The 26,756-nt window shown below is 35.7% G+C and overlaps 2 protein-coding genes across 3 annotated transcripts in view; both read right to left on the bottom strand.

Moving 5' to 3' along the window:
- LOC138336946 (Fanconi anemia group D2 protein-like) overlaps positions 1 to 12,846 on the bottom strand; it is a 40,300-nt gene extending 27,454 nt beyond the window's left edge. Inside the window, exons 1-20 of one of the 2 annotated variants that reach the window (XM_069286583.1) lie at positions 12,728 to 12,846; positions 10,669 to 10,775; positions 9,975 to 10,100; positions 9,551 to 9,618; positions 9,081 to 9,133; positions 8,518 to 8,565; positions 7,649 to 7,709; positions 7,268 to 7,323; positions 6,894 to 6,981; positions 6,499 to 6,623; positions 6,216 to 6,303; positions 4,822 to 4,926; positions 4,318 to 4,409; positions 3,817 to 3,925; positions 3,372 to 3,545; positions 2,906 to 3,040; positions 2,341 to 2,472; positions 1,901 to 2,008; positions 746 to 795; positions 320 to 379 (exon numbers count right to left, since the gene is read on the bottom strand). In XM_069286583.1, the coding sequence (XP_069142684.1) occupies positions 320 to 379; positions 746 to 795; positions 1,901 to 2,008; positions 2,341 to 2,472; positions 2,906 to 3,040; positions 3,372 to 3,545; positions 3,817 to 3,925; positions 4,318 to 4,409; positions 4,822 to 4,926; positions 6,216 to 6,303; positions 6,499 to 6,623; positions 6,894 to 6,981; positions 7,268 to 7,323; positions 7,649 to 7,709; positions 8,518 to 8,565; positions 9,081 to 9,133; positions 9,551 to 9,618; positions 9,975 to 10,100; positions 10,669 to 10,738 (1,748 nt within the window). In that variant the 5' untranslated portion in view covers positions 10,739 to 10,775; positions 12,728 to 12,846. Of the gene's footprint in view, positions 1 to 319; positions 380 to 745; positions 796 to 1,900; positions 2,009 to 2,340; positions 2,473 to 2,905; positions 3,041 to 3,371; positions 3,546 to 3,816; positions 3,926 to 4,317; positions 4,410 to 4,821; positions 4,927 to 6,215; positions 6,304 to 6,498; positions 6,624 to 6,893; positions 6,982 to 7,267; positions 7,324 to 7,648; positions 7,710 to 8,517; positions 8,566 to 9,080; positions 9,134 to 9,550; positions 9,619 to 9,974; positions 10,101 to 10,668; positions 10,776 to 11,647; positions 11,764 to 12,727 lie in introns of those variants that run through there. The other variant, XM_069286584.1, reaches the window with a different exon arrangement.
- A 9,341-nt stretch (positions 12,847 to 22,187) lies between these two features.
- On the bottom strand, positions 22,188 to 26,756 carry LOC138336945 (sex peptide receptor-like). The gene has a single exon (XM_069286582.1). It carries the CDS (start codon positions 26,177 to 26,179, stop codon positions 24,776 to 24,778), a length of 1,404 nt encoding a protein of 467 aa, XP_069142683.1. The 5' UTR covers positions 26,180 to 26,756; the 3' UTR covers positions 22,188 to 24,775.

Below are 26,756 nucleotides of genomic sequence, written 5' to 3'. Positions count from 1 at the left end.
ATTTCATATAAATTCAAACTGTAGTGTGTACTGCACACATGGATATATTCGGGCAATTTAATGAAAGCGAAATATCAAAGCAAAACATTTCCAATCCATAAATAATTCCACTTCTACGGTACCACATTTATAATGCAGTGCAATCCGACTATGTGAGTAGGTAATGATGCTGGTTGAGTGAAGACACAAATATCACCACTTCCATATGAACCCTTGAAGCGAAGGGCATGGCAGAATGGGATGGATCAAACACTTCATGTTGAGCCAGCCAATCAGTAAATATAATGTTTCATTGGCATCATGAAGTTAAAATACTTACCTCTTGTAGGCGATGCTTTTGATGATCATGATGGCTCCAATCACACCCATCCTCTTGTATCTGGAAGTAAACATCAGAAGACTCATTTAACCCTGAAACTTCATAATGGACTAGTCTAATCTATGATTTAGAAGAAATGTGTCTTCAGGGGGAATAAATGAACATACGTGACATTGCCCACTGGAAGTGCCGAGTATTAAAGTGTCCTTATACTAATCTGGGTACCATTTGACAAAGCTTCACAACCTTGTGTTCCTCAGATTTACAAATAACTATTAAAGCGTTTCTCAAGCATTTTTAATATACCACAAATAATAAGTAATGCCAAAAATCTTGCCTTACTTAATGCCAATTCCACAGTCATTACTATTAAGCAGGTGGTCTTTGTACAAAGGTGGTCGCTAAGGCAGGTTTTACTGTACTTACTTAGGGCTATTGCTGGATAGCTGTTTCCTGATCAAAATGTGAAGGTCATCCTGAAAATAATTTAAAAGCATTCAATAACAAAAAATATTAATGACTTGATGTTACAACCACAATGGCAGTCTATCAAATAAAATTGTTGCTAGAGTCAAAATTCTGTTGACTTTTATTTCTAATTTAAATATTAACTCATTCACCCCTGAAATTTCATAATGGACCGGTCTAGTCTTTGATAAAGAATAGCCTTTATGTAACTTCAGGGGCGAATAAGTTTACGTCCAACAATTTTAAATATAAATCCCAAAACATTTCTGGACTTCACACTACACTAGCAATGTCTGTAAGATATCAATATCTTGGCCTCTGTTTATCAAACAGACACCACACAATAGACATTGGCAATACAATGGCTGCTTTTGACTGGCAACACTCAAGTATGAATGAGGTCATTTATAGAAATGTCAAACTCTCTGTCAGTCGAATGCTTCACTTCGAGAGTAAGGCCGTTTTCGTTTATACGGTTTGACTGGTTGGACCTCTAGTCGTTTTTTTGTGAATTAAAAACGGATCTGATGATTTTATATTATTTCAAGCGAGCCTTGACAAAGCCTTCATAAGCTTGTATAAAAACTATACGTCAGTGATGATTTATACTTGAAATAACAACTTTAACAAACAGCTGAACCGGTTGTTACGAAAAAATGAAAATGGCCAGCCTCGTTCCAACAATTTAACTCTGATCAAACTCTCCAAAAACGAGGGTTCTGTAAACAACCTTCACCTTCCGTAAAAAAATCTATTTTTAGCATACTCGAGTAAGAACCCTGCGCGTTTGACTGCCCGAGTAATAACTCGAGAGTTGCCAGTCAATGGCAGCCTATATGTCCCTCTGTTATATCCTGTCTTAGGATATAACAGAATTACCTCCCTTGCAGGTAGGTATCCATTGTGTCATTATTTTGTGGGCAAAATACAGGAAATTTTCTGTGAAAGTATGACATTATAGTTATAAACACATGATGTCACAATCAATACCTACCCACAAGGGCAGATAACTCTGTAATATGCAAATACAGAATGGCAATGCAAGGGTATCAAATTGTTAAAATTGTTACTTCAATATATTTTTCCAGTGATCACAATATACAGCCTCCCTACCTGTATAAGACCTCCTTCCTGGGGATTCCTGAAGGCCAACATACTCAGCATGGAGTACAACTTCCGTATCTGCATTACAGACAGGTTGTCAAGGTAATCTAGGACACCCTGGAAACAACAAAAATTATAGAATTTCCGTCAACAATTTAAAAAGGGGTCTGTGACTAAAAAAGGCAAAATTATCATCTCAATACAAAAATATTAGATATCATATTATATCATATCAACTAGAACTAATTAAGTATTCATTTAAGACTCTTCTAAACACCTTTTGAAATTGTACCAGGAAAAATTGGCATCTGTAAAAATTTTGTGCAATACATTCTCTTTCATGAATTTTAAATGTTATCATTAAAATCTCAACAATACACATTAGCTAAAAGCTTCTCAATATCCATAAGAAATTCTATAATATAAGTATTCAGTGACAGGAAACATGCCTTGACAAATATAGCGAAAGGTGCCATCTTGGAGAAGTGTGTGTCAACAAGTTCAGCCAGAATGTCCAGAGACGAGTCTATCTCACCCTCAAACCCAATACCAATGTGGGTCACCAGATTACCAACAATTTCCTGGAAATATTCAGATCTCCAATATCACAAAAACAGATCGTATTTTTTTCCAATGATGCCTAAATGTTAAGTGTCAATCAAAGATGACAACAAATATAACAAACTACTACTGGATTTAACTATCATAAAATACATTTAGGCGAAAAGTTTGCTTATAAAATAAGAAATTATGGAGGATTTTATGAAGACAGTATTATACTTAGGAATTAAATGATATTGGGGCCAATTCAATATTCAACTAGTTACTTTGTGTTATCTCACAGCCACTCGATAGAATATACTCTAGAAAAGTTATTTTAAAAGGATTTTCCATGACATTTCACACAAAATTGTTTATCAAAAAGCAAGATAATCTAATATCTAGATTAAGACACAGAAAATGTTCTATTGAAATCCAACATCAGATCTCTGTGAGATAATTGGACTGTCATACCTGCTGACAGAATGAATCAAAAGCTGTGAACGCTCCTTTGTACATGGCACAGGCCAAATACACAACGGCAGGCTCTGGTGACCGCAGCAGGACCTCCGCTAGTGATAGGATGGACGGGAAGTAGTCACGCATCACCTAAATTAACCAATCACCACTTAACTAGTTAAACAAAATTCAACCAATCAACACTTGTCACACAAAATTTAACCAATCAATGTAGAACACAGTGACTCAAAATAATCAATCAATATAAATTCTGATGTATTTTATAAAAAAAATTCATAAATCACAAACAAATTTGATCAACCAATACTGGAAGAAACAAAGCAGAAATGTTTATCGTTAATGATTAGTCGGTTTTAACTGTAAAGAGGATCTCCCAAAAAATAGATAAAATTCAACATCAGTCTTCAATGCTTCAGTGAGCAATTTTATCTTAATATGAACAAATATTACCCTCAGTTACCTGTGAGTGGGCGCCAAACGCTGCCTGTACCAGCACCTCAGTGAAGGCACCTGATCGGATCTTGTTTCGGAACAGACTTATGACAGGCTTCTTACGATTGGTGGAGTGTAGAATAAGAAGGATAAAAATGTCGATGACTTTGTGGTCACCAGTTTGTTTGACTCCATCTATCACCTGGAGAATACAATTCATTTCATTCATTAAAAAACTTATTTTAAATACACCGTCTATTAAGAAAATTGATTTCATTTATTAAAATTTCTTAATCATGTTGAAATATACCTTATACATTTGTATTTATGAATTTTTAATTTCTCTCTCTCTCTCTCTCTCTCTTTTATATTATACAACATTTATACTCCACACAAGCAGTAAACACAGATGATAGTTTATGAGTTTAGGTTTGATTGCAATATATTTCCTTTACCTAACAAATCCTACCTACCTTTATCCAGGCCTCGGCCACACATTTCTGGAATCGTATCCCTGATTTAATGGCATCAAGAGTCAACAACTCTGAACCCCGAGCACTTTCTAACTCTGACTTGGACCCCCTGTCATTAACACAAATAATACATTCAGGCCTCTGTATATTTGTTGACAGTATTTTAAGTGAATATGTATGTAAATACAAAGTAACCTGACAATATCTGTCCTTGTTCAATCCTGATACCTGTTTATTCCAACTGAATTGTATGTAATATTTCTTCTATAAAATCTGTCCCGAAGACATCCGGTTTAGACAAATTATACAGTAATTTTGCTTTTAGGTGATGTTGTAAGTTTTGTAAGTAGCTTTTGGAAATGTTTCTTTGATAAATAACAGTGTACACGGACATATATTGATTTTTCACTTGTGTTTGCTAAAATACACCAGAGAAAGTCTACATATACAATTTATTTATCTTGAAACATCGTATTTTTCTCTTTGTGTAACTTGTTTTACCTGTTGCCTGCTTGAGTTGAGAAGGGTGTAGAAGATATGGTTGGAGCAAAGCTGGAGTTAAAATCTAGATTACTGCGAATTTCTTCAACAACCTGGAAATATTACAATACTCTTTACTGTAAAACATGTTCATATACAACTTCTTTTTACATGCTACAGATTTTTCCCTGACCCAGGTTTTCTGCATCTCTTACACAAAATGGCTGTGGATCCTTGGGATTCAATGTAAAAGGTGCTTGGAATTAAATTTACATGCAAATAATTAAAACAATAAGAGAAACAATTAGCATTTTGTTGAATTATGACCAATTGTGTTGAAGTATAATACATGTATCACTCTTTGACATCTAGTTATTTCTAAAGAAAAAGTCCCTAGAGTATGGGAATCTCAGATATAAAATCTTCCCGTTCCAAGCTTTAAAGTCAACACTGAAGGAGAACACCTGTGTTTAGATATCATATTTATCTGTATCAGTTATTATATACATCAGTTGTGATACCTACCTCTACTGCATCCTGACTGTTGACAGACTGAAGGAGGAACTTGATGACTACCGGTAAATCCTCCATCTTGACTGAGGCTAACGTCTGCAGCACTGACCCTCTCACCTAATCATACAAAGGGACAGGCTTTAATTTCACTTAATTAAGGGTGTATGCTACATTACTGAGACCTGACGACCTGAACGAGTTCATTAACTAATTAGATATATATTACTTAATTGTAAATAGAGGCTTAAATAATATATTTACATTTACTTGTCATTTCTACTATATAAACTAACCAAGACAAAGTGCAGTATATGACGATATAACTGACACCCACACCGTGACCATTATGATGTCACTAATGTTGTCGTGGTGACGTCAACTGATCACCGTCAAAATGGCTGTTCAATCTTGTTGATTAAATCGTCGTTGATAGAGGGTTTTCCTTGTCTAGCTTACACAATGTTAATGCAGAGATTCCAAAATGAGTTGATAATGTAAATATAAGCATTAAACTATCTTCCTATGGCTAGCGCGTATTATGAAGACCATAGATGCCATAGGAAGACAGTTTAATGCTTAATACGCCTTGCTGTTATGTGGAAAGTTGAGGGTAAGCTTTCAAGATATATGCTTAATTTTGTGACTGACTTTTTAAATGAAGTATGCAATTAAATTGTTTTGATAAGGATGCACAAGGGGTAAGGTAATGATAAAGATAGACATGCTGTAATTTCAACTTCTATCTTTACTCTGGATTTTGAAACTCTGGAAATCTTAAGTTCAAATTCCATGTATTGTATACAAAATGATTGATTGCTTGAATACGTCATATTAGGGCTGTAACGATTCATCGATATGAAATTTCACAATACGATCGTATCGTCAGTTAGACTGTATCGCGATATGTCTAGCAATAGTAGTGTGTGCCCTATAATTTCTGAATTACCTCCCTTACAAATAAAATGGCGGCCCAGCTGAGAGATTTACAGCCAAAAGAGGGCACAGAAGTAACCATCTTTCTTTGACACCCCAGTGTCTTTCAAAAGTCAAGTATGGAAATATTTTGGATTCACAAAGGCCCGGAAACACAGTGTTAGTAAAATATGTCAACAGACGTTGACCTACTGCGGTAATACCACAAACATGCCTGACCACTCATTTACGCCGGCACCATGAAATACACAGGGCGCATATTTTGATTTAGGTTGCTCAAATTGTCAGAAAATGAACTCAAGTTAATCAAAGACAATGTTAAACTTGTCAGTAATATTAAAATACAAAATAAACACTTGCTTGAATTTTTGTATTATGTATCACGATACCTCATGTATCACAACACAATATCGCGATATGTATCGTATCGTGAAATTCCCTACGATACTCAGCACTACATCACATCAACTTACCTCTGATAGTAAGTCTGTGGTCAGTGTAAGATTTGACAGGGCATCCAGTATAGGTACTGTTAGCTGGTTATTCTGTAGTAGAATCTCCCTGTATAATGAAAAGTATGTGTATATATATATATATATATATATATGCCAATCTCTATATTCAACTCTTTCCCATTCTAATATGGTACTGGGTCTATTGTCTATTTGTCAATGTTTTTTGTTTTGATTTGAAAACCAAATGTTGTTTACAAAGAACTTCCCTGAAAAGACCCACTAACACTTTCTATACTCGTACCTGAGAGCTTTGGCCACTTCTCCATGTTCTGAATCCTCAACAACCTCGGGTAGACATGTGATTATCTCCCTTTGTATATCAAGGGAGACAATTCCAATCATCTCCAACATTTTATCTGTAACAGCCTACAACACAATTAACTTTAGTGTAGACAGAAAAAAATTAAGTGGGCATATTAACAGGAAACAAATCTAAATCCAAAATATTGACACCAGTCATGAATTATTCTGTCTGAATACAGAGATTAACTTCATGCGCTCTCTTCTACTTCTTTAAGCTCTTCAATCTATAAGTTGAAAGATATTTTACTTCTAAAACATAACTTCTGATCACTGGATTTGTATCTCTTCTGCTGCAGAGAAGATTTCTCTTAGAAGAAGTTTAAATAGACTCACCTTTCCATTAACGATACTGTCCAGCCATCGAAACTGACTCATTAACAAACGAGGAAGGTTCACTTTCTCACCATGCTCAAATATAGAACTGCAGGGAAAAAATCAAATAATTATTTTACATAACTTTATATGCTGTAACTTCTGATGACTCTAGACAAATTGATTCCGAAAAGATTAATGCAATGATTAATACGTGAAATCACTTACTATCACATAAATGACAGAGTGAAAATATGATTAGCGCAATCAAACTTCAGATATTTTTGTGGCATAAAAATCATAAAAAATATACATGTTAGTAGTTTAATGATTTCAATATGCTTAATAAACTACAATAATTTATTCCCAAAACATTCATTACTAAATGTACTTACTCTTCATCCTCCATAAACTCTGCCAACTTCTCCAGTAAAGTATTCATCAACTTGGACTGTAAGGCAAAATATATTGGAGAGTTCTGATATATTCCAACACCACACCTTTCAAACATGGAGTTGTTATACAGCAGTATATTAAGTACAAGAGAAAATTGTTGAAGCCTTCTGCTGATCAGCCAAAATAATTCTTTCTCAAGTCTGGTTATATTCTATTACATCTGTATTTACTGAACAGATCCACCGTCACCAATGTATTAAGATTCTATCTGCAGTTTATGACCTTTAGAGGTTTTTTTAGTCTGGAATTTATGAATTGTTTTACATCTAACAACAGTTTTGTTCAATATCATTTAAGATTGGTATTAAGTGATGTGTTACCTGGAGTGTATCAACACCCAGCACCAGCCGTATAACACAGTCCTGGCTCCCACTACGTGCCCTGATGCCATAAAAACAAAATAGATTTTAGCTACATTATTACAATGTATTATCATGGTGCTTGACCAATTTCAAATATCAAAGTCTTACTCTATTGGCCTGGGGTTGACCATAGTCAAAATTAAAATTCATTGGGCACACAATATTCATAGTTTTAGCTTTCATATTGTTTCTTAAAACATATGAAGTTTCAATGCTTTTTGTTCGTGAGAAAGACTGAAAAAAAGTTAATCGCTCAGGATTTTTATTTGATGTCCTGTTAATCTGATTAAAACACAGATCCTTATAACCACTCCATTCAATATAGGATCTGACAATATCCCATAAGGGGTCACGTCTAGATGACCTTTATACCACGTGTACTTCAGAGCAAATGCAGTTTCTACACCTTACAACATAAATTAAAAACGTCTTTTCGCCCCAGTATACACATACAATTAGCTTTGTTGTGCACTCTGGGCGAAAATAATTTAAACAGCTTTTACAAACTTTTTCGTCCCCAGTCAAGATTCTGGCAGTGCCAATTTGATTGGCCATTTCAAAAGGTCATCTTGATGTGACCCCTAATGGGATGTACTCAGATCCTCTTATCCAACGTAGTGATAATAAGGATCTGTATTTTAATCAGATTGATGTACTGTTAGTCAAACTTACATCGTCAGAATCCACCTTATTGTAATATAAGTGCTTACGAGAGTTTACGAGTCACATATAGGTGTCAAATCACTGTCTGATATTCCCAAACTTAGATGTCACAACAGGATGTGTTGGCTTCTATAGTGACAATATAACGTAACTTTTATACTTACGAGTCACAGTCTGATGTTGTGCTGGTGGGAAGTAGACTATAGTGAAATCTGAAATAAACCCATGGTTCAAAATATTTTGAAAATATAAGTAGTGCAGCAAAACATTTCACATATTTTCATTTTGCAGCATATTCATTTAAAAGTAAAGAATATACAAAATCAAACTCTTTCTTTCATTGTAATTATTTTCATTCAAATCAGGTAGGAAATTTTCAAACATTTTGTGACATTGACAGAGGTGAGATTAAGAATCATATTATGTGATTCAGAACCAGGATTAACACTAACAAGAGACCCAGAGGGTCTGTAACACGCATCTGGTTTGTTATGCCAAGTTATGTTCTGAATACAGGATCATTGTTTGTTTTCTCAAGGAAAAAAATTGTCTCTAATTTATCTATATGGTTCCATCCCTCCTGTCCCAGGGGATCAGAGCCAAGAGTGCCATGGCATAAGCTCACTGGCTCTTTGTGCGAGGTGAGCTTAAAACAAATTCTTCATCTGATGATAACAATCTACGTTACTCTAGAATTGTAGTATAACACAGCCTCACTACACTTTACCTGGACTGGTCTTCAATAAACTCCTGGAAACCCTCAACAAATTCATCTACAACCTGTTGAAAATGGATCCAGAAACATGCAATCAATATATTTCTCATTGTTTATATCTACCAAAATTGTTAAAAAAAATTTTTTAATGAGGATAAAAAGAAAAGAAATACTTTTTTATAGTAGTTATTTACCTATTAAATATCTACCTAATAAACAACAAATGTTATGATAATTAGATAAATTCAAGGGAAGTTCACAGTGAATTTGTATGGGATCTATAACATTGGCATTAATAAAGATGTCATACCTACCCTATACAGGGCAGATAACTAAGTAATATAGAAACACAGAATAATTGGGTCATGAAAACATTTTAAAGAATATCTAAATATTACATAAACATCACTTAAAAAAAAACATTTCACACATGTAAGTGTCCATAAAACAATAATAAAGTCACGAGGTAAAATATACCGCACCTCAGGGTAGTTGTCATGACGTTTCAAAGCTAAATGTAGATTTCGCTGAAAAACAGCCTGGTCAACATCTGAAATGAAAGTTCTTCTATCAGTGCCAGTATGGAGTTTATCTGTATACATGTACCGTGTACAATGGTATATGTAACAATCAAAACAAAACATTTAGTTATAATTTTTAATTCAAATTTACAATTACCAGTCAACTGATTAAAATAAATTTACTGTATTTGAGGATTTGTTTGTTTGTTTGATTAGACTAATGTCCTATTTACAGCCAGATTCATTTAGGATAGCCTCCTGTGTATGTATGTTGTGGGTTGCATGTGTGAAGTGGGTGTTGCATGTTTTGGGAGACTGAAGTATATTTGTATCAAATTGTTGAGGTCTTTTAGAGTAACTGCACTTAATATTATTTCAATCTTACTCAGTGTGTTGAATTTGCCTCCTTTCTTCAATGTCAGACCACACTTATTTAACAACTGACAAAACACAGAGTCACTGGTGTAGCTGTCATCTTCATTTGACGCCTTCCTCTTCTTGGCTAAAGCCCCTAAGGATGTCAAAAATATCAGTTTATGTTTACATGCTATCTTATAAAAAATAAAAATAGTTAAATTATAAAACACTTATTTTGTTTTAAGAGATTTTGAAATGACTGAAATTCTTAAGCTGATAACACAAACAGCATATCTATTATACTAATTCAAATTATATAAGAAAGGGTAACTAGTATTATAATAGCATAACGCCAAATCAATCTCCACAAAGAGAAAAATCCATTGATATTTTCCTGGTTTTAAGGGACAAATTACTAATATTGACAAGAATAAGCCATAGGTGCCTAGGTGCTGTTAACTATAGTAAGGGGGTGCTATAATTTATCTCATACATTTTATTTTATAAAACTTGGGGATCTGTGGAATAAAATACAAATCAATTAGGCACATACACTTCTAAGTTGTAATTCAAAATCATTTCAAATGGTAATGAAGCCTGTTTACAGATCAAGACCTTCCTTGAAATACATTATCGTCTTTAAAAATAAAACCAGAGACCTGGTTAACGTTACATATTGGTTTATAAACCTGCTTTCACTTTCAACAAATATTAATTTATACCCTTCTGTCTGTCATCCCTGTGGTCTGATCCTTTTCTCTTGCTAGATGACCTTGATCGATCACCTCCCATGATCACTGGTCAATGTTTCAACAAAATATTTCAAAATCTGAAAAAATCCACCATCAACGTTAACATGCTACTTATTTTCTTATAAAAAATTTAAGCCAAAATACTGAGTTTAGGTCTAGATCTGTATAGTTTCTAAAGCAAGTTATAGATGCTGTCTCCAACAATGTTAGGAAACTATCTAACCATCAACATATCTGCATCTAGTTTTAACAGGCTGGGAACAACCCTACATACGGGTATATAGTTACCCATTTGAGTAACAATTACCTGTTTGAGTAATCTGTGAAAGAAAAATACATGAAGTTGTTCAAAACTTTTTTTATCAAAAAAGGGCGTAATAATTTTGACATGGCACCATTACTAACATAAGTTAACTTAGTATATTACTAATCGAAATGGGACAAACTTCATTGTCTCAATTTTGGTAAAAGTCTCAGATCCATTGTAAGCCATTCTAAAAATTATGACGCCCTTTTTCGATAATCATTAATTTTTAAAAGAATTTATGTGTTTTACTTTCACAGAATTACTCATTTAAGTAACTGTTCTCATAAAGCCAATAGATATATATGTGTGTGTATGTGTCTGTTTAGGGTTAGGCTATATTGGCAAAAAAATAGGGTCGGTAAGTCAGGATTATTTAAATCAGGATCCGTCAAGTAACCCAAGAGACATTTTTTGGCCTAATAATGTGCATTATGCAGGGTTGTGCTCAACTTCTATTTCTATATATAGAATATCCTTCTCCTCAATACTATCTAGTTGGTTGAGTTTTAATTTCCCTTAAATGAACTGAGACATGTCGGTTTAGCTAATCCAAAAGTACAGCCAAGGACGTATATGAGAATGATAAGTCACACTGGGTTTTGGGGGAGTACAACGTAGGAGCTTTTGTGTTTGTGCACTGACCGTGACGTTGGGCTACGACCGTTTTCCTTTGATATCTGCCGGCGCAGCCTTTGATGTAGCTTGCGGGTGCGAGGGTTACCGTCTTACTTTCTGAAGCGGGGCCGTCATTTCATGAGCTGTCGTATCTTTTAACGAAAATTTAAGAATATTTTCTCAATTTTCCGTCCTTAAAGATGCTCCACCGCTGACAAATGGTATTTTTTCACTATCAAAAACAGGAGCAGACGATTTGGTATTTTTCTTCAGTTACAAAAGTTACTTACTTTACACCATTACCAACATTGAAAAGTTTGAGCTTCTAATTTTACTTCAAGTTAAAAATATGAAAAATAATTAATTGCATCCCGAAAAAATTCCACAGCACTATATCCTATATGGAATGATGTACTGATTGCGCATGCACCAACGGCAAAATAAATTATTTTATATTATTTTTTGTGTTAATTAGACATATATAAACACGATAATACACCAATTATTGTTAAAATAATGAATATCATTTATGCTCCGTCGGCGGTGGAGCATCTTTAAAGCAAGTAATAAACGTTGTAAAATTTAATAAACTTTACATTGGTGTTTCGTTTGACTTGATAAGACAAGTATTTGTTGAGAAAAACGGTTTTTATTCCCGGTTCATAGGCGTCTCATGTGGTGTTTAGTAGTGTAAATAGACAGTCACGAATCCTTCTCACTTATAAATCCTTGGTACAGCATATCTTGATTTAGATAGGACGAAATGTCTCAGTTCAGTGATTATATACCATTAATTTTCTGATCGTAATCATACTGAAAGCCAATACATATCTCAGACAAAATTGTTTAAGTCTGGCATCCGCACCAGAGCAAATGTTGCTGTAATGTTTACGTCTGACGGTCAGTTACAGATAGTTCTCTGCAAATAGCCTACCGACCAATGTCCCAACACTTCGTGACACCGTCATGACTTTGCGTTACAAAATCGTACACTTATATTGTACAAAAGGTTATTTAATTCATACACGCCTCATCAATAAAGTTATAGATTATGCGATGTGTGGCTCAGATAAGACTATATTGGTCGTGAAACAGAGATTTACATACTTCAGTAAGCTGTCGACATAACTGTAACCGCATTTCCCGCCATGTTGGTTTCTTCATAACAGTAATTTTACCGGAAGTAGGTATTATCCAATCAACACCTCTTATTTTCAACTGACCCCCGATCTGATGAATGCCTTGTGCGCTTGATCTGTTTAATATAATATGTGTAAACATGTTATTTATATATATAGGCCTATATATCAAGATGAAATAATTTCTTTCTAAACAAACTTGTTAAAGCTTTACAATTTTTAAGTAGGCTTCCATTCCTTACCCAAATGCTCAAATTAAAGAAAAAATTATACAACCAAAAGAAAATTTCATTATACAGTATATATGATTAAGCTTACATGTATTTTTTTTATTTCATCGTGGATAGCGTTGGATCTGTTAATTTGTATATGATATAATGCATTGCACAGAAGATTAAACTTTACTTGAAAGGGGTTAGATTAAGGCTCAATACCTTTCCGAAATAAAAATCAAAAGTTTATTGAACGCCTACGCCAAACAAATACAATATTAATGATATAAGTATTAAAGACAAGGTAATAACTTTTGTGACTACAAAATTATCAATCTCGTTTTACAATTACATTTTGAAAATCAAAAGTCGTTTCGGAAAGGTAACGGGCCTTTAATTAAGATTGGTCTGTCTCTTGGTAGTTTATACTATTGGGGAGATTTAGCTACTCGAAACACTTAATTACTATCTCCATTTATAACGTTTTCAGCCCAATATTTTTTTACAGAAAAAAAATCATAACAAAGTTTAATAGTTATATTGCAAGTATATATACTGTATGCATATAAATACTTTCCAAGAAAGAATAATTTTATCCCCCTACCCCCTTAATCTACAATGTATTTTTTATATATCAGAGTTATTTCCCTTCATTCCATCTGGTTAGGTGTAGGAAGCATTGATTAGCCAACGGAACTGCATTGGTAGAAACCACATGCATTCAAATTGATTGGTAGGCGTTTAGTCAACCAAAATCGGTTAGATAGTATAAAACATATTGATGAACTTTTTTTCGGTTAAAATTTGATATGAGAGAAAAACGAGATTTTCTTTAGATGACTAAACTAAAATTCCTATATTGAAACTTGATAAGAAATTTGAAAAATTCGGATTCTAATGTGAACTAATTACATTATTAATTTCCACTTTTCTCTCATTAATTTCTTTGCTGTCTCCCCTAAAATTAAAATAGTTTTGGACTATCGCTGAAATGATAAACCACACGAAAGCAACACCCACCAATTTCTTATGGAATCTTTGAAACTATAAACTGGATCACACGTCATGTGCAGAAGAAGTGGACCTTCCAATATCAAAATGGATTATAGGCTTAAATGATGTGCAAAACTTTGCGAACGCATTTATCAATATCTGATTATCCAACTCTGTCTATGAATTTTGGAGAGTTGGTCTAATTCAAGCATGCACGAGTTAAAATGAATACATATGTACTTCTAAATTATGTAAAATTACCTTTCTAAATCAATCCAAAGTTCAACGGTTCTATATTACTATTTTATTGAAACACTCAATGCAATTTGTTTTGCAATATCTAGTGTAATTGATGCAACTTTATCAGTGTATTGTGAGTAGCAAACTAATTTATTAGATAAAATTTTTGACGATAATAACAGTGGCGGTAAAACTGAATCCTGCGTAACCCCGGATAACCCCGTACAGTAAGTTGATTGATTGTATGATTACTAATAGAAGCAGGGGTCATTTAAGGACGATCTCTCCTGTACGCGATGTTTTGGAAGGCTGTGGTATATTCGTGTTGTGTCTGCTTTTAATAGTGGAACTCTTGTCCTCGCGTGTTATATATAGAGCTTTCTCACTGAAGCATGCCGCTAAAACACCGAAAAGATACCCCATCCCAACATTATACTGATAAGTGATAAAGAACAAACTCTCTCTAAGCCGAGCGCAAAGCAGGAGCAGAAATTACCACTTTTATAGACTAGGATAGGTCCACAGGGACCTGACACGAAAATTGCCCCCCCCCCCCATTTTTGCCGACTGGAATTTTCTAAAAATGCTTATTTGAAAGAAAAAAGGGTCCTCCTGCACATTTTTCGTACTTCATTCTAGAAAATTTTCCGCTGTGCGGCGCATTTCCTAAAACGTTCAAGCACATAATGTCAAACCATAAAAAGTAAAATTTCAATACACACGAACTAGACTAAAATGTCCATCAAGGGATTCTATGTACTATTTAAAAAATGTCTCTTAAAAGATCAATTTGTTTATGTCTTAGCGAAACAATTAATTCATTTGTTATGTTACACAACCATGTGCCGATGGTGTGAAGCCGGTGTATTCAGATCGAGAGGGTTGAATAATATTATGACACAATTATCATTTCTAAATGCAGATAGCTTTAAATCGAAAAATTACCATGCTTTATAATCATTAAAATACATCGTAAAGGTCATCGCAGCCTTTCTAAATCGTATTTTTTCCCGGGGGAGACCCCCGGACCCCCCCCCCACCAAAATCCAAAATCTCGCGCTTTCGGGCTCTCGCAAATTCATCAAAACTCATTTAAGCTATTCTAAATCGTAATATTTTTTCTGGGGGAGGCCCCGGGCCCCTAAAACACCAAAATCTCGCGCCTTCGCCGCTCACACGCTAATTTGGCCAATTTGCGTATTCGTTAATTTCCTTTTAGCGACCCCACTGTCTATAAATGTGTACAAGGATTAAATTTAATAATATATGGAAAATGTACATAAACCATATATGGTTGGGAGTTGGAATTAATCTCCTCCTGTAGGTGCGGCGTGGGGTTATAAAATATTGAGGACCTTTGCCCCCATTACGTTTCATCTTCCTACGCCACTGCTCCTTCACCCATGAAGATTTTATAGGCTTTTCTAATTCAAAGACTAGACCAGTCCATTATGAAGTTTTAGAGGCGAATGGGTTAAATGTTCGACACTTTATTTCATCACCACGCGGTTCTACCCCAGCTCAGCATATTTCAAACTCTCTATCAAGCACGGTAAAGATTTGATAAAAAAAAACACACAAGAATGACAATGATGTATCTTTTGTGCTTAACCTAACTTCAGAAGCCAGAATACCACCACCCCAGACCACAGGGACCTGGCATGACAATTTTTAACTAACAGTATACTATACTGTTGGTTATTTTTTTTCGTGCCAGGTCCCTGTGCCCCAGACACCCACAGTGTGTGTAGGCTGGTTACGTTGATAACAGACGATGATATATCACGTTCGGTAAACGTCTGTCCCCACCATAACAAACTGTAGGAGCATGTCTTATAAATAATGTAACGTAACAACCAAATATCCACAATTCTTGTTACCGGATATGTATCCATTACGTTCGTGTGTTGCTACAACTTCCGGTAGTTAATGCAGAAAACTAATACATTTTTTGCGTGACAATGTTTGACAAACTTTTCTTTAAGATGCATGGACGCCTGTAATAGAGAAATCACCATCTTACTGACGTCACTGATGAAACTGTAGGCATCTAGTCGAGGGAGTGTCAAGGATAGGAACTCACACGATGGACAGGGAAGGGCACGACTACAGGGACTGGCTCCATATCCTATGACATATTCCTGGGGTGGATATAGCGCCCGTGCATGCTTGCATGCTTGAGCATGCATAAAAATAAACTGACTAACATTTTTGTACAGTCCGAAAAAAAACACAACATTTGTATACACGTAAAGTTACAGAATATAAATGATATAAATGTGAATGACCGACTGTATGCCTAACATTTTGTGCACATTTGAAAGACTAATTAGTGAAGATTGTCCATTCCGGAAATTTATTAGAATTAGTCTATATATTTCCATTTACCGAGTTGTTAAATGTGGTTATGTTTGAATCATGTCGAAGACAATCTTAGACTTCACCAAGCAAATATGGATTTCGAATCGACAAACACTTACGATTACTAAAATAAACAACATCGCGTGAAAAGCTAGAAATATTCTAAAAAAAAAATGTTAAAATGATCGCAAAACACCTAAATAGCACTCGGAAAAAAAGTGATTTTTTTTTTCATTTTTTTTTCACTTCACGTCCGTTAATACATGTGTATTTCCGGTGTATTACGAAATAGGTGACTTAGTTTTTTTGTCGAATAGGAACAGGTTGTGGATTTAGAAAATATTTTTTGTTGATGTTTTTTTATAAATAGACATCTAAATAGACCAGAATAGGTAGAAAACTTGTCATAAATACAATGTTGTTTTTATTGAGGTGTTCGAGGACTGGTCATTTCTTCCGCAATTTCCGCCATTTTGACAGTGTTCTTTGACTCACTGTCGTAAACAAACCAACACGTGAACTTAATTTTAATTTTGTTGAAAATATTCGCCAGTTTGGCCTCAGCTAAAATAATACAAAATCCAACCATTGCTTACTATATTAATTTTTAAAGCCAAAATCCCTTTTTTTCCGAGCACCGTGATCAGGGGAGTCTAGTATAATACGATTAAATGTGTTTATAAAATCACAACTGTTCTAATTTTACGTATCATTTTTGCATGGTTATCATCTAAATATCGTGACCTCAATTTAACCATTCGCATATACGTAAATAGTTACTATAGAGTTAAAATAGTTACTGCATTGTAACGATTTCCCATCAGCTTCTGGGGGGCATCGCCCCCCATACCGGGGATTCGCCCCTGGACCCTGAGGCGAATTCCCCGAACACCAACTCTGGTAAAGACAAAGGGAGGTTTTTATGTTGGGAACCCTTTGAAGTTTAGTTATAGTCTGTTTCAAAATCTAACACCAACTCAGGTAACTTTAACTAGGTAATTTTTTAACTAATATGATAAGATACATTATAAGATACAATAAATGTACAATTTTGTTAATTGCAAGTATTAGTTTAAGTATATGTATATAATTATTACTATTTTTTCCCCAAAATAATCATATGATAATACACACTGCACCATATCTATATTTTTACAATATGAGCAATTAATTTAAGCACTATTTTACACAAAGCCTATTTAAAAAAACAAATCATAAATCAATAAAATTGAAAGTTTTATTAAAGGGCCACTACCTTTCCGAAACGGCTTTTAATTTTTAAAATAGGAATGTAAAACGAGATCAATAATTTTGTAGAGTCGCAGAAAGTTATTAACTATACGTTTACTAGCACACTTATCATCACCTTCAGAACTGTTTAATTAGAATAAATAAAATGTTAATTTTCATAACGCGGGTCGTTTTATGTTTCCCGCCGTCGTCCTAAATACCGCGCGGTAGTTGACTATCACTGCGCCACACGGCAAAACAGCGAAATGAATCTCCACTGTTATCGTACATTAGACAGGAAATCTTGCATATGTTTGGTGTTGTAACCTCATCTTAATCCATCGATATATATTTTCTTTTGGTATTAATGTTTTTAAGAAACCTTTAAATTTTGCTCCGGAAATGTAGTGGGCCTTTAAATCATCATATATTTTATTATATCATTTAAGCACTAAGGTAATCCAATGGTTTCCAAAATAATCTATAATGATAAGATATGTTATCAAAGTGTCTCATATACATTTGGATGTACATATGGTATGCAAAATATTTCATTTCTAGCTAATTTAACCAAGATGCAGCAGATGCTGGACCACTGCAGCTTTGGAAGAGTCATCCCAGTCGTTGTCTTGAAGTTGGTTGAGTTCCTCGTCGAAGATAGATGGTATGGGTCGCACGGACTCTGCACAGCGGTTGCTACAACGTTGGCTGGGTCAGAGGCATGTGTGTGAGGATGTCTTCCGAAATTGACTGGTATGTTGTTCAGTGTTGAGAGGATGCTGAACAGCCGGAAGTAGAGCATCTCCAGGAGGTCCTGTCGCCACTGTTACGAGTCTGTCTGTAGATGAAGCCGTCATGGGATAGGTTACGTCCGCCTCTTCTGTTGATGATGAACTTAACGTTGATCTGTGCGTTTGCCATTCCGTGTGTGATAAAATGAAATTACAGTAAATTGGAAAATGCTAGTACAGATGTTTTACAAAATCTATATTACCTAAAACTGAAAACTAAAACAAGTAAAAAATTCTAAGAAAATGACGAGAAATTAAAAAAATCTAGTACAGTATAAGCTATTTAATGAAAAGCACAAAAATGTATAGACTCAGACAAAGTCTACTAATACAAAGACAAGTTGATAATTCAATGTACAATGTTGACAATTCAAATATCAGAGCAAGTATGATTTTTTCTGAAATATGCCACTGTTTTATACACTATTCTACAGCAGCTTGGCAATAATTAACTGTTACCGATTTACTGATCACCTATCAGATGAGTTGATTTACCTGAGATTTACCTGTGATCTTGCAATGAGAACAATTCTGAGATAGACTATAACTCCCTATCAACACACCTTAATCTCTATGTGAACACCCCACCCTACCCAGAGTTGGTGTTCGGGGAAGACCCCGACCCTGAGCAGGGGGCTGTCGCCCCCTGCACCCCCGAGCATGCAGGTCTTTCCGAACCTAGCTACGCCGCTGATAGTAACCCCTGGAATATCGAGAATGGATAATCAACAGGGCCTAGTAATAATGAATATGACTAACACGCATGAATATAGGCTTTCCCTAATTAAGAACATTGAACACGTGCAGAACACCTGTGGTGGCTGCATTAGAAGGAAAACTACAGTTGAGCTGGTACCCATACTCAGAGTAAAACTGAAGGCTGTGCCAGAGACCGAAACTGACCAATAATAGGCCTGCAGAGACTTCCTTTGAAGACTACAGAGAGAGAGAGAGAGAGAGAGAGACAGAGAGAGGGAGAGAGAGAGAGAGAGAGAGGCCTAACTTCAAAGCCACACAGCCAACCACAGTGAACCGATATTCGATTATTTTGATGTATATCAAAGGATCAATTCATCGGTGTTTTCTGCTGCCTTCAGTTTCACCATGAGATAGTTTAGGATGGGTATAACGTCGTTAGTGATAGTAATCCTTTGAGTATAGAGGATGCAATGTGGTATTAATAAGGGTCTGTGTTTTAATCAGATTGCCGATCAATAGGACCTGACAAAAGTGATTGAACATGCTGGCATAGGAGCTAACCTAGTCCGCTAAACCTGCCTATATTATTAGTCTTTTTCAGCTCGACCGGTTGAGTGTCAGGCTAGTAACCCAGAGGTCCCGAGTTCGATCACTGGCAGAGGCAGTGATTATGTTTATATCCAATCACGCGTTTTGTTACATATTTACGGGAAATGATGTATACTATTACTATATACATGTATATACGTCGATTTTTTCATTTCAATTGCTTCCTGGTTCAGTGAAGGCGTTCCTTAAATATCACCAAACGGGCCGTACTAATCTATGGTTTTAATCAGCAAATCACTTAAAAGTATGTATAGGCTAGTTAATCAAATACAATGTAGTACCGGAATTGATGCAACGAGTCAGGAAGTATGCTCCTCTTCAAACATTTTAGGCGATAAAAACATCCACAGATATGTACCTGGATATAAACGCTACACAACAGCTACGATACTTAAAACACGTTCTTTGAAAGGCCGGTATGGACCCAGTCTCACCGTCGAATGGGCAAACTCGACATGCGACATACGACAGTGCGACGATCCGCCATGCGTCAATGCCATGGTGTTTTTGTCGCATGGTGCATTGTCGTATGGTACATTGTCGCTGTTGCTCAAGTCGCTTGACACATTGTCACATTGTCGCTTGGCACACTGTCGCTCTTCGCTTGGAGCACTGTCACATTCAATTCAATTCATTTTATTCCGAATGCAAACAGCATATAGGATTACAATAAACATACATATGACAACATATTAAAGATGCGCAAGATGGCGGAGAACACAGCCATTGTAATACAACACAAAATGTGATAAACATTACAAAAAGCATGTGTGAATATTAATAAGTTTGCAAGGAGAAAACAAGAAACAAAATGAATGTGTGTCATACAGTTACAGTTAATTTACAATTGCAGTTTTCAAACTACATGAATTGATAACATAGAAAAAGACAATAGGTACTGGTAATGAGAGATCTTGTGAGCAATTTGCTACGATAAGTTTGTGGTCAATACATGTACATTGTATTATATAAATAAACTGCTTAACTATTTAATAGTACCTTTCTTCTAGCCGTTGCCTGAATTAAACATTTACCAAAATTTCTTAGAGTTTTTTTACACGGATACTACAAAACAATTCAATCATTTTCAATCATATTGTCGCACGATCACATGGCGTATTGTCGCACGGTTGCATGCCGGGGTTGCCAATGTAACCGTGCGACATAGCCGATTTTAGCCACCATAGGTATAGCAACCGTAATGACAATTGCTTCAGTTAGATTCTATTGTTGATATAATGACGATGGTTCCCATGGCAACTGCTATAGTCAACTACTGTTTTTCTGTCGCTTGACCCATACCAGCCATTTCTTGTTTGACATTGCGTTCCTATAACGAACGGCAGGTAAAGCAGGACATGTGTGCTGTTTAACTGGCCTTCAGATGCGAAACAATTATTTACGGTATTTGTCGTATAAGTGGGTATGATCATGGTCATTTGCAGTCAATGGTTATACATAAACATCATAATTCCTGGCATAAGCAAAGTATAACAAGTTTAAAAAAAATACCAAATTTGATACACGTGCGTTGTTTTGCAAATGGTTGAAATAAATTTCATGGTATCTTGTGTTGAATCAGATTTTTCTATGTAGAAATATACAATTCTCAACAATCTGATTAAAATACAGATCCTTATTATCAATACATTGGATAAGAGGATCTGACAACATTCCATAAGGGTCATGTCTAGGTGACCTTTGAAGCTAGCCAATCAAATTGCTGACTACAAAATATTGAAGGTGAATTTCAGGGAGCGAAATTGTTTCAAAAAGCTGTCAGATTCATTTTCGTGTACGTAGTCATCTCACCCAAAGAGCACAACAAAACTAATTGTACATGTATATGTATATTGGGGCGAAATGGCGTTGTCAATTGATGTAGCAACGTGCAGAAAATGTATTTGATCTGAAGTACACGTAGTATAAAGCTCACCCGAATATGACCCCTTATGGGGTGTTGTCAGATCCATTATTGGACGTCGTGGTTATAAGGATCTGTATTTCAATCAGATTGCAATTCTTTGTTATTATCAGTGCAAAGAAATCGGAATCAAACATTTATTGTTTCGCATCGGCCCATCAGTAGTCAGGGTATTTTAAAAAAAATGTGTAGCTGCGTTAAATTAAGAATGCGCAACATCAATTAAGACAACAACCGGGAACCTTCGGCACTTTCCGTAAACGAGAAAATACTCGTTCATGGCACCGAAGGTTGACTGGTCAGGGTCTACATTTGGACAGAAGTCCACATATAGTATCCAGCTAGGAGATAGGGACAAAAGTCAACGTGTACCATAGCTTCCGATTCTTTATTTGTCTGAATTATTACAGTAAGCCAAAATACATATATAATCACATCTACATGCTCAATAATAGAGAAAGCAATTGCATAATACGTTTTCAATATATATTGTATGATATTGATTTGTTTAAGAACGTGGTTTTATAATACACAACATGCAACCGATTTTTTAAAAATGATAATATACTAATTAATTTCAGTTTTAATACTATCCCGAGACACTCTGGCCCTGAGAGCAGACTTAGACATCTTATCATGATGTGTCTGGTGTCAAGTGCAAAGTATCTTGAGTTACTTTAACACGTGAGATTCTTCAAAAAGATGACTTAACCCTGATTCAATATACCATTACTCCAAGGACACTAAAACATACAAGAATATTCATAACCTATATTGAAAAACAAAATACATTGAAGTACGTAAAAGGTGGAATTCCTTTCATTTTATGCTTGGGACTGAGCTACATTCAAGTAGAGTCTTTATTATCTATCATAATTCTTCCAAGCAGATATTATGTGTTGTATTTGAGCGATATAAGAACCAAATAATACAGATAACATGACCAAAAGATACATGTTGTATAACTATCGCTTAGTTAGTTGACAGGAAGTCACGTCTAAGTGTGTCTGAAAGCTTTCCGTCTCCAATGTGACAGCTAATCACGTGACTATTAGTGATCATGTTACAGATATTTACACCGAATAAATGTTTCTGTTTTTCTTCGGGTATCTTTAGCATTTTTTACAATGTTAAACATTAAAACTGACAATTTTTAAAACGCATCATTCAATATTTATAATGGACTCCTTTGGCTTTGTTCTCTGCAAACATATCAAGTTCAAAGTAAAACAATCTCGGAAAATGTCATTTTTTTCCAGAAGCTCAAATTATAGTTATAAAACATTACATCTTTATTTCACAACAATCACCAACGCAAAATATTATCTTCGTTTGTGTATCAGAGTAGCAAATATTTAATGTTTTCAAGAGAACAAACATTGGGCGGAATTACGTGGCCTACTCTAGCATCACGGCGATATCCATGCTGTAATTATTACATATCAGGTATGTTGTCTGTACCATCCGCAGGTTAACATGTCCAATGTCTGGAATTTGGAGTGGAACGACAAAGTGGACATAACAACACAAAAATGCCCGTGTTTTTATCATTTCCTCATCTGTGATGCATTCTACAAAGGTCCTGGTTTGTGGAGAGTACTCAAAAATACAAAGAATACCTAATGAAAAATTTTACGGAGATATTTTTCCATATCAGGCATAGCTAAGATACAACGTACATCAATATGACTTGAATATATTCTGAAGCTTCATAAATATAGCGAATAATACTAATTTCTTACAATATTAGCTACAATTGTTCTCTCTCTCATACCTACACGAGTAGTACCAATCTGATCAAAATACAGATACTTATAACCACTTCGTTCAATAGAGGATCTGACAACATCCCGTTAGGGGTCATGTGCGGATCACATGCATTTTCTACACATTACTACATCAATTGCAAACGTCGTTTCGTCCCATTGTACATATTTATTTAGCTTTGTTGTGCTATTTGGGCGAGATGACTACATACACGAAAATAATTCTTACAGCTTTTTAAAACTATTTCATTCCGTAAAATTGACATTCAAAATTCTGATGGTAGCAATTTGATCGGCCGAAAATGACCCCTTATGGGATGTTGTCAGATCCTCTATTGAACGGAGTGGTCATAAGGATCTGTATTTTAATCCGACTAGTGTAATACTGGCTGGTCCAGGGCAATACACTCATGTCGCCTGAAACTGTATTGGTAGCCTCGTGAAGTCACAGCGTCAACAAAATTACTACTTTCTTGGTACAATTTTAACATTTTTTTCCTAGAAACTTTGCTGTATTTACTTAAAAGATACAAACAATAGAATTTGCGTTGAAAATATCACGCAATTATCATGTATGGAGAAATGATTTGCATTCACAATTTTTTTTTATTCGAATTCATTTAAAATTGGCGGAAAGTCTTAGTAGTAAGATTGCAATTAACGTCGAAGCATGAGAGAAAAAAATACTCTTTCATACGTGGATATGAAGGATACGGATAATCTACCCTCGGGATCACAAAATGTCGTAAAACCCTCGGCAAGCCTCGAGTTTTACAACATTTTGTGAAGCTCGGGTCGAATATACCTATCCGTCATCTCAACATATGAAAGAGTCTTATGATATTTGACATCCTCGGTATCCAAGGGGTAACAATCACTATCGTTATATCCACTAATGTGATTAAAAAACTGATGTTTTTGTGTACTACAACAAATGAAACAGGTAGTTTATTCCTTTGTTATACATCAAAATAATTGAATAATGGGACATTGTGGTTGCCTGTATGGCTTTGAAGTTAGGCGTCTCTCTCTGTAATCATTAAGCGAAGTCTGCAGGCCTGTGATTGTCACCGTTTTTTCCCCTAACCTGCCTTCAGTTTCGCTATGACATATTCCAAGGGTGGATATATAATAACGACAGTGACAGTACACTCTAAAATATCGATGATGCCCGTTTGATACCAAATGTTGTTACGCAGTGGTGTCTGACAACACATGTGACGTCATCTGCATGTCACGTGAGTTACGTGCTGTATTCGGTAACATCGGAATGCTGCTCTGTACATCATGTGAATTACTTGGCTTTATACTAAACATACTTGTAGATATACCGGAAATAGAATGAGATCGGTTTCGCGTCGTGAACGCGCGCGTAAGCGTTTTTCGAAATCTCTCACTCAAACCAAGACAAATGGCGAAATTGCCGGGAAAACTAAGAAACAATACAAAATTTACTAACGTGTAAGACACTTTCGATCCACGCGAAGTGAACAAGCGTGTACCCGAGTTTGCTTGAATAAACAGAAGTAACAAAATTGTGGCAATTGGTATTTCTACGATAACACAGAAGCTACAAAGCGTCAGGAGCATGATCGTTGTGCGCATACATTCCCGGAAGTCAGATTTAGCCATGGCCTCGTTTCCACTTATAAGCGTTCGTCTGTATCTGTAGCTCTCGCATGACTTCTTAAGTAGAAGAATATTGAAAATCAACAACATGGTCGTCGGCAGAAGTTCAACAACAACCATTCTTGTCCATAAATAGGCTTTCAATGATTTCAAATAGTTCTCTCTATCGGCTTTGATAACTACAGAACAGGCGTTGACATATTTCAAACCGGAAGCGACGAAGAGTTCCTTTCCGACCACGCGCACGGGTTCCACATCCTCAAGGAGTAGAATGGAGGTCTGTATCACTGTCGTAACGACAAGAATGACGAACAGACATATGACTACAGCTTTATATGAAGACGTAAACTTACTAATGCGTGGATGGCAGATACCTACATAACGATGAATTGCTAAGGCCACCGTGAGCCACAGAGAACTGTTGTGGCATATAGCAGGGATAATCAATGCCATATATTTGTAAACTAGACACCAAGAAAATGGTACATACTCCTGGTGGCCACCGGAAGTAAAGAAAAACAGATACCATGGCAACGGAAGTAGGATTGTCATTGTGTCCAAAACAGCGATACAGCATATTATCATGTTGGTTGGTGACCTTATTTTCCTGCCCGACAAAATGGCCACCAACAGAGTATTAAGGAGTATTACCAACACACACAGAGCCGGAGTGAGGTACCCGTACAAAATAACCCCCACATCTATTGCTGTCGTTTTACTGACGTCAAACACTTTCAACTTCACGCGATCAATTGCGGCATGAACACTGATATTAGAACAATATGACGTCACACTCTGTAGGCGTTGATCGGGATCGGAATTATTACATTTATTGAAGCATGACGAATCTCCGCCTTCGCACATCCAGTCACAAACAGACACGCCAATTCCTAACTTCTGCAGGCACGTGGCGTTGGTTGTACGTGCATTTTTGATCACCTGTCTTATGAAATCTTTTTGCACCATGATGTTTTCCGTCGCTTCTGAACAACACCGGTATGTGGGTCAGTCTAGAACCCGTTTGCTGTGACGTCAGCAGTCAGTGTGTCTATACCGTTAATCAGAACGGGACAGATATACTTGTCTGGTAGTGCTGGTTGATAAACTGTTCAGTTTGTCAATCAGAGTTTGTCGAGTTACTGCCGGAATGTCTGGTGCTCCTGACGTATTCCGACAACACACGACAAAGTTAGACCTTTGATTGTGGCAGATCCCTGAAACTTTGGTAACAATCTATCCATAAAAGATGCGACGCGAGACTTTAATAAAATTTGTCTTTTATACCATACATGAAGCTGAAATATTGATTATGATTCGATAACACGAAAAAACTATCAAATGTGACACAGCACCTGTAACTCTGTAGGTGAAATTAAATACAACACATAGAAGTGTTTCGTAATTGAACGCAACAGTTTAAGTTCGCATTTGAAGTTTAAGCAGACTTCCAAAATACACCGTAAAATTTAAACATGGCATTTAGTTTCCCGTGAGATTTAAAACGACACTGCAGTCCCCTGTGAGTTTGGACACGACACCTACA

The sequence above is a fragment of the Argopecten irradians genome, chromosome 12 (assembly GCF_041381155.1).
Source record: "Argopecten irradians isolate NY chromosome 12, Ai_NY, whole genome shotgun sequence".
NCBI lineage: Eukaryota > Metazoa > Mollusca > Bivalvia > Pectinida > Pectinidae > Argopecten > Argopecten irradians.
Note: the sequence above shows the minus strand (reverse complement) of the source record. Positions and strands in the feature narration are given on the sequence as shown.

Excerpts from the sequence above, each read along its gene's own strand:
- LOC138336945 (XM_069286582.1), bottom strand. The coding sequence starts at position 26,179 with ATGGTGCAAAAAGATTTCATAAGACAGGTGATCAAAAATGCACGTACA.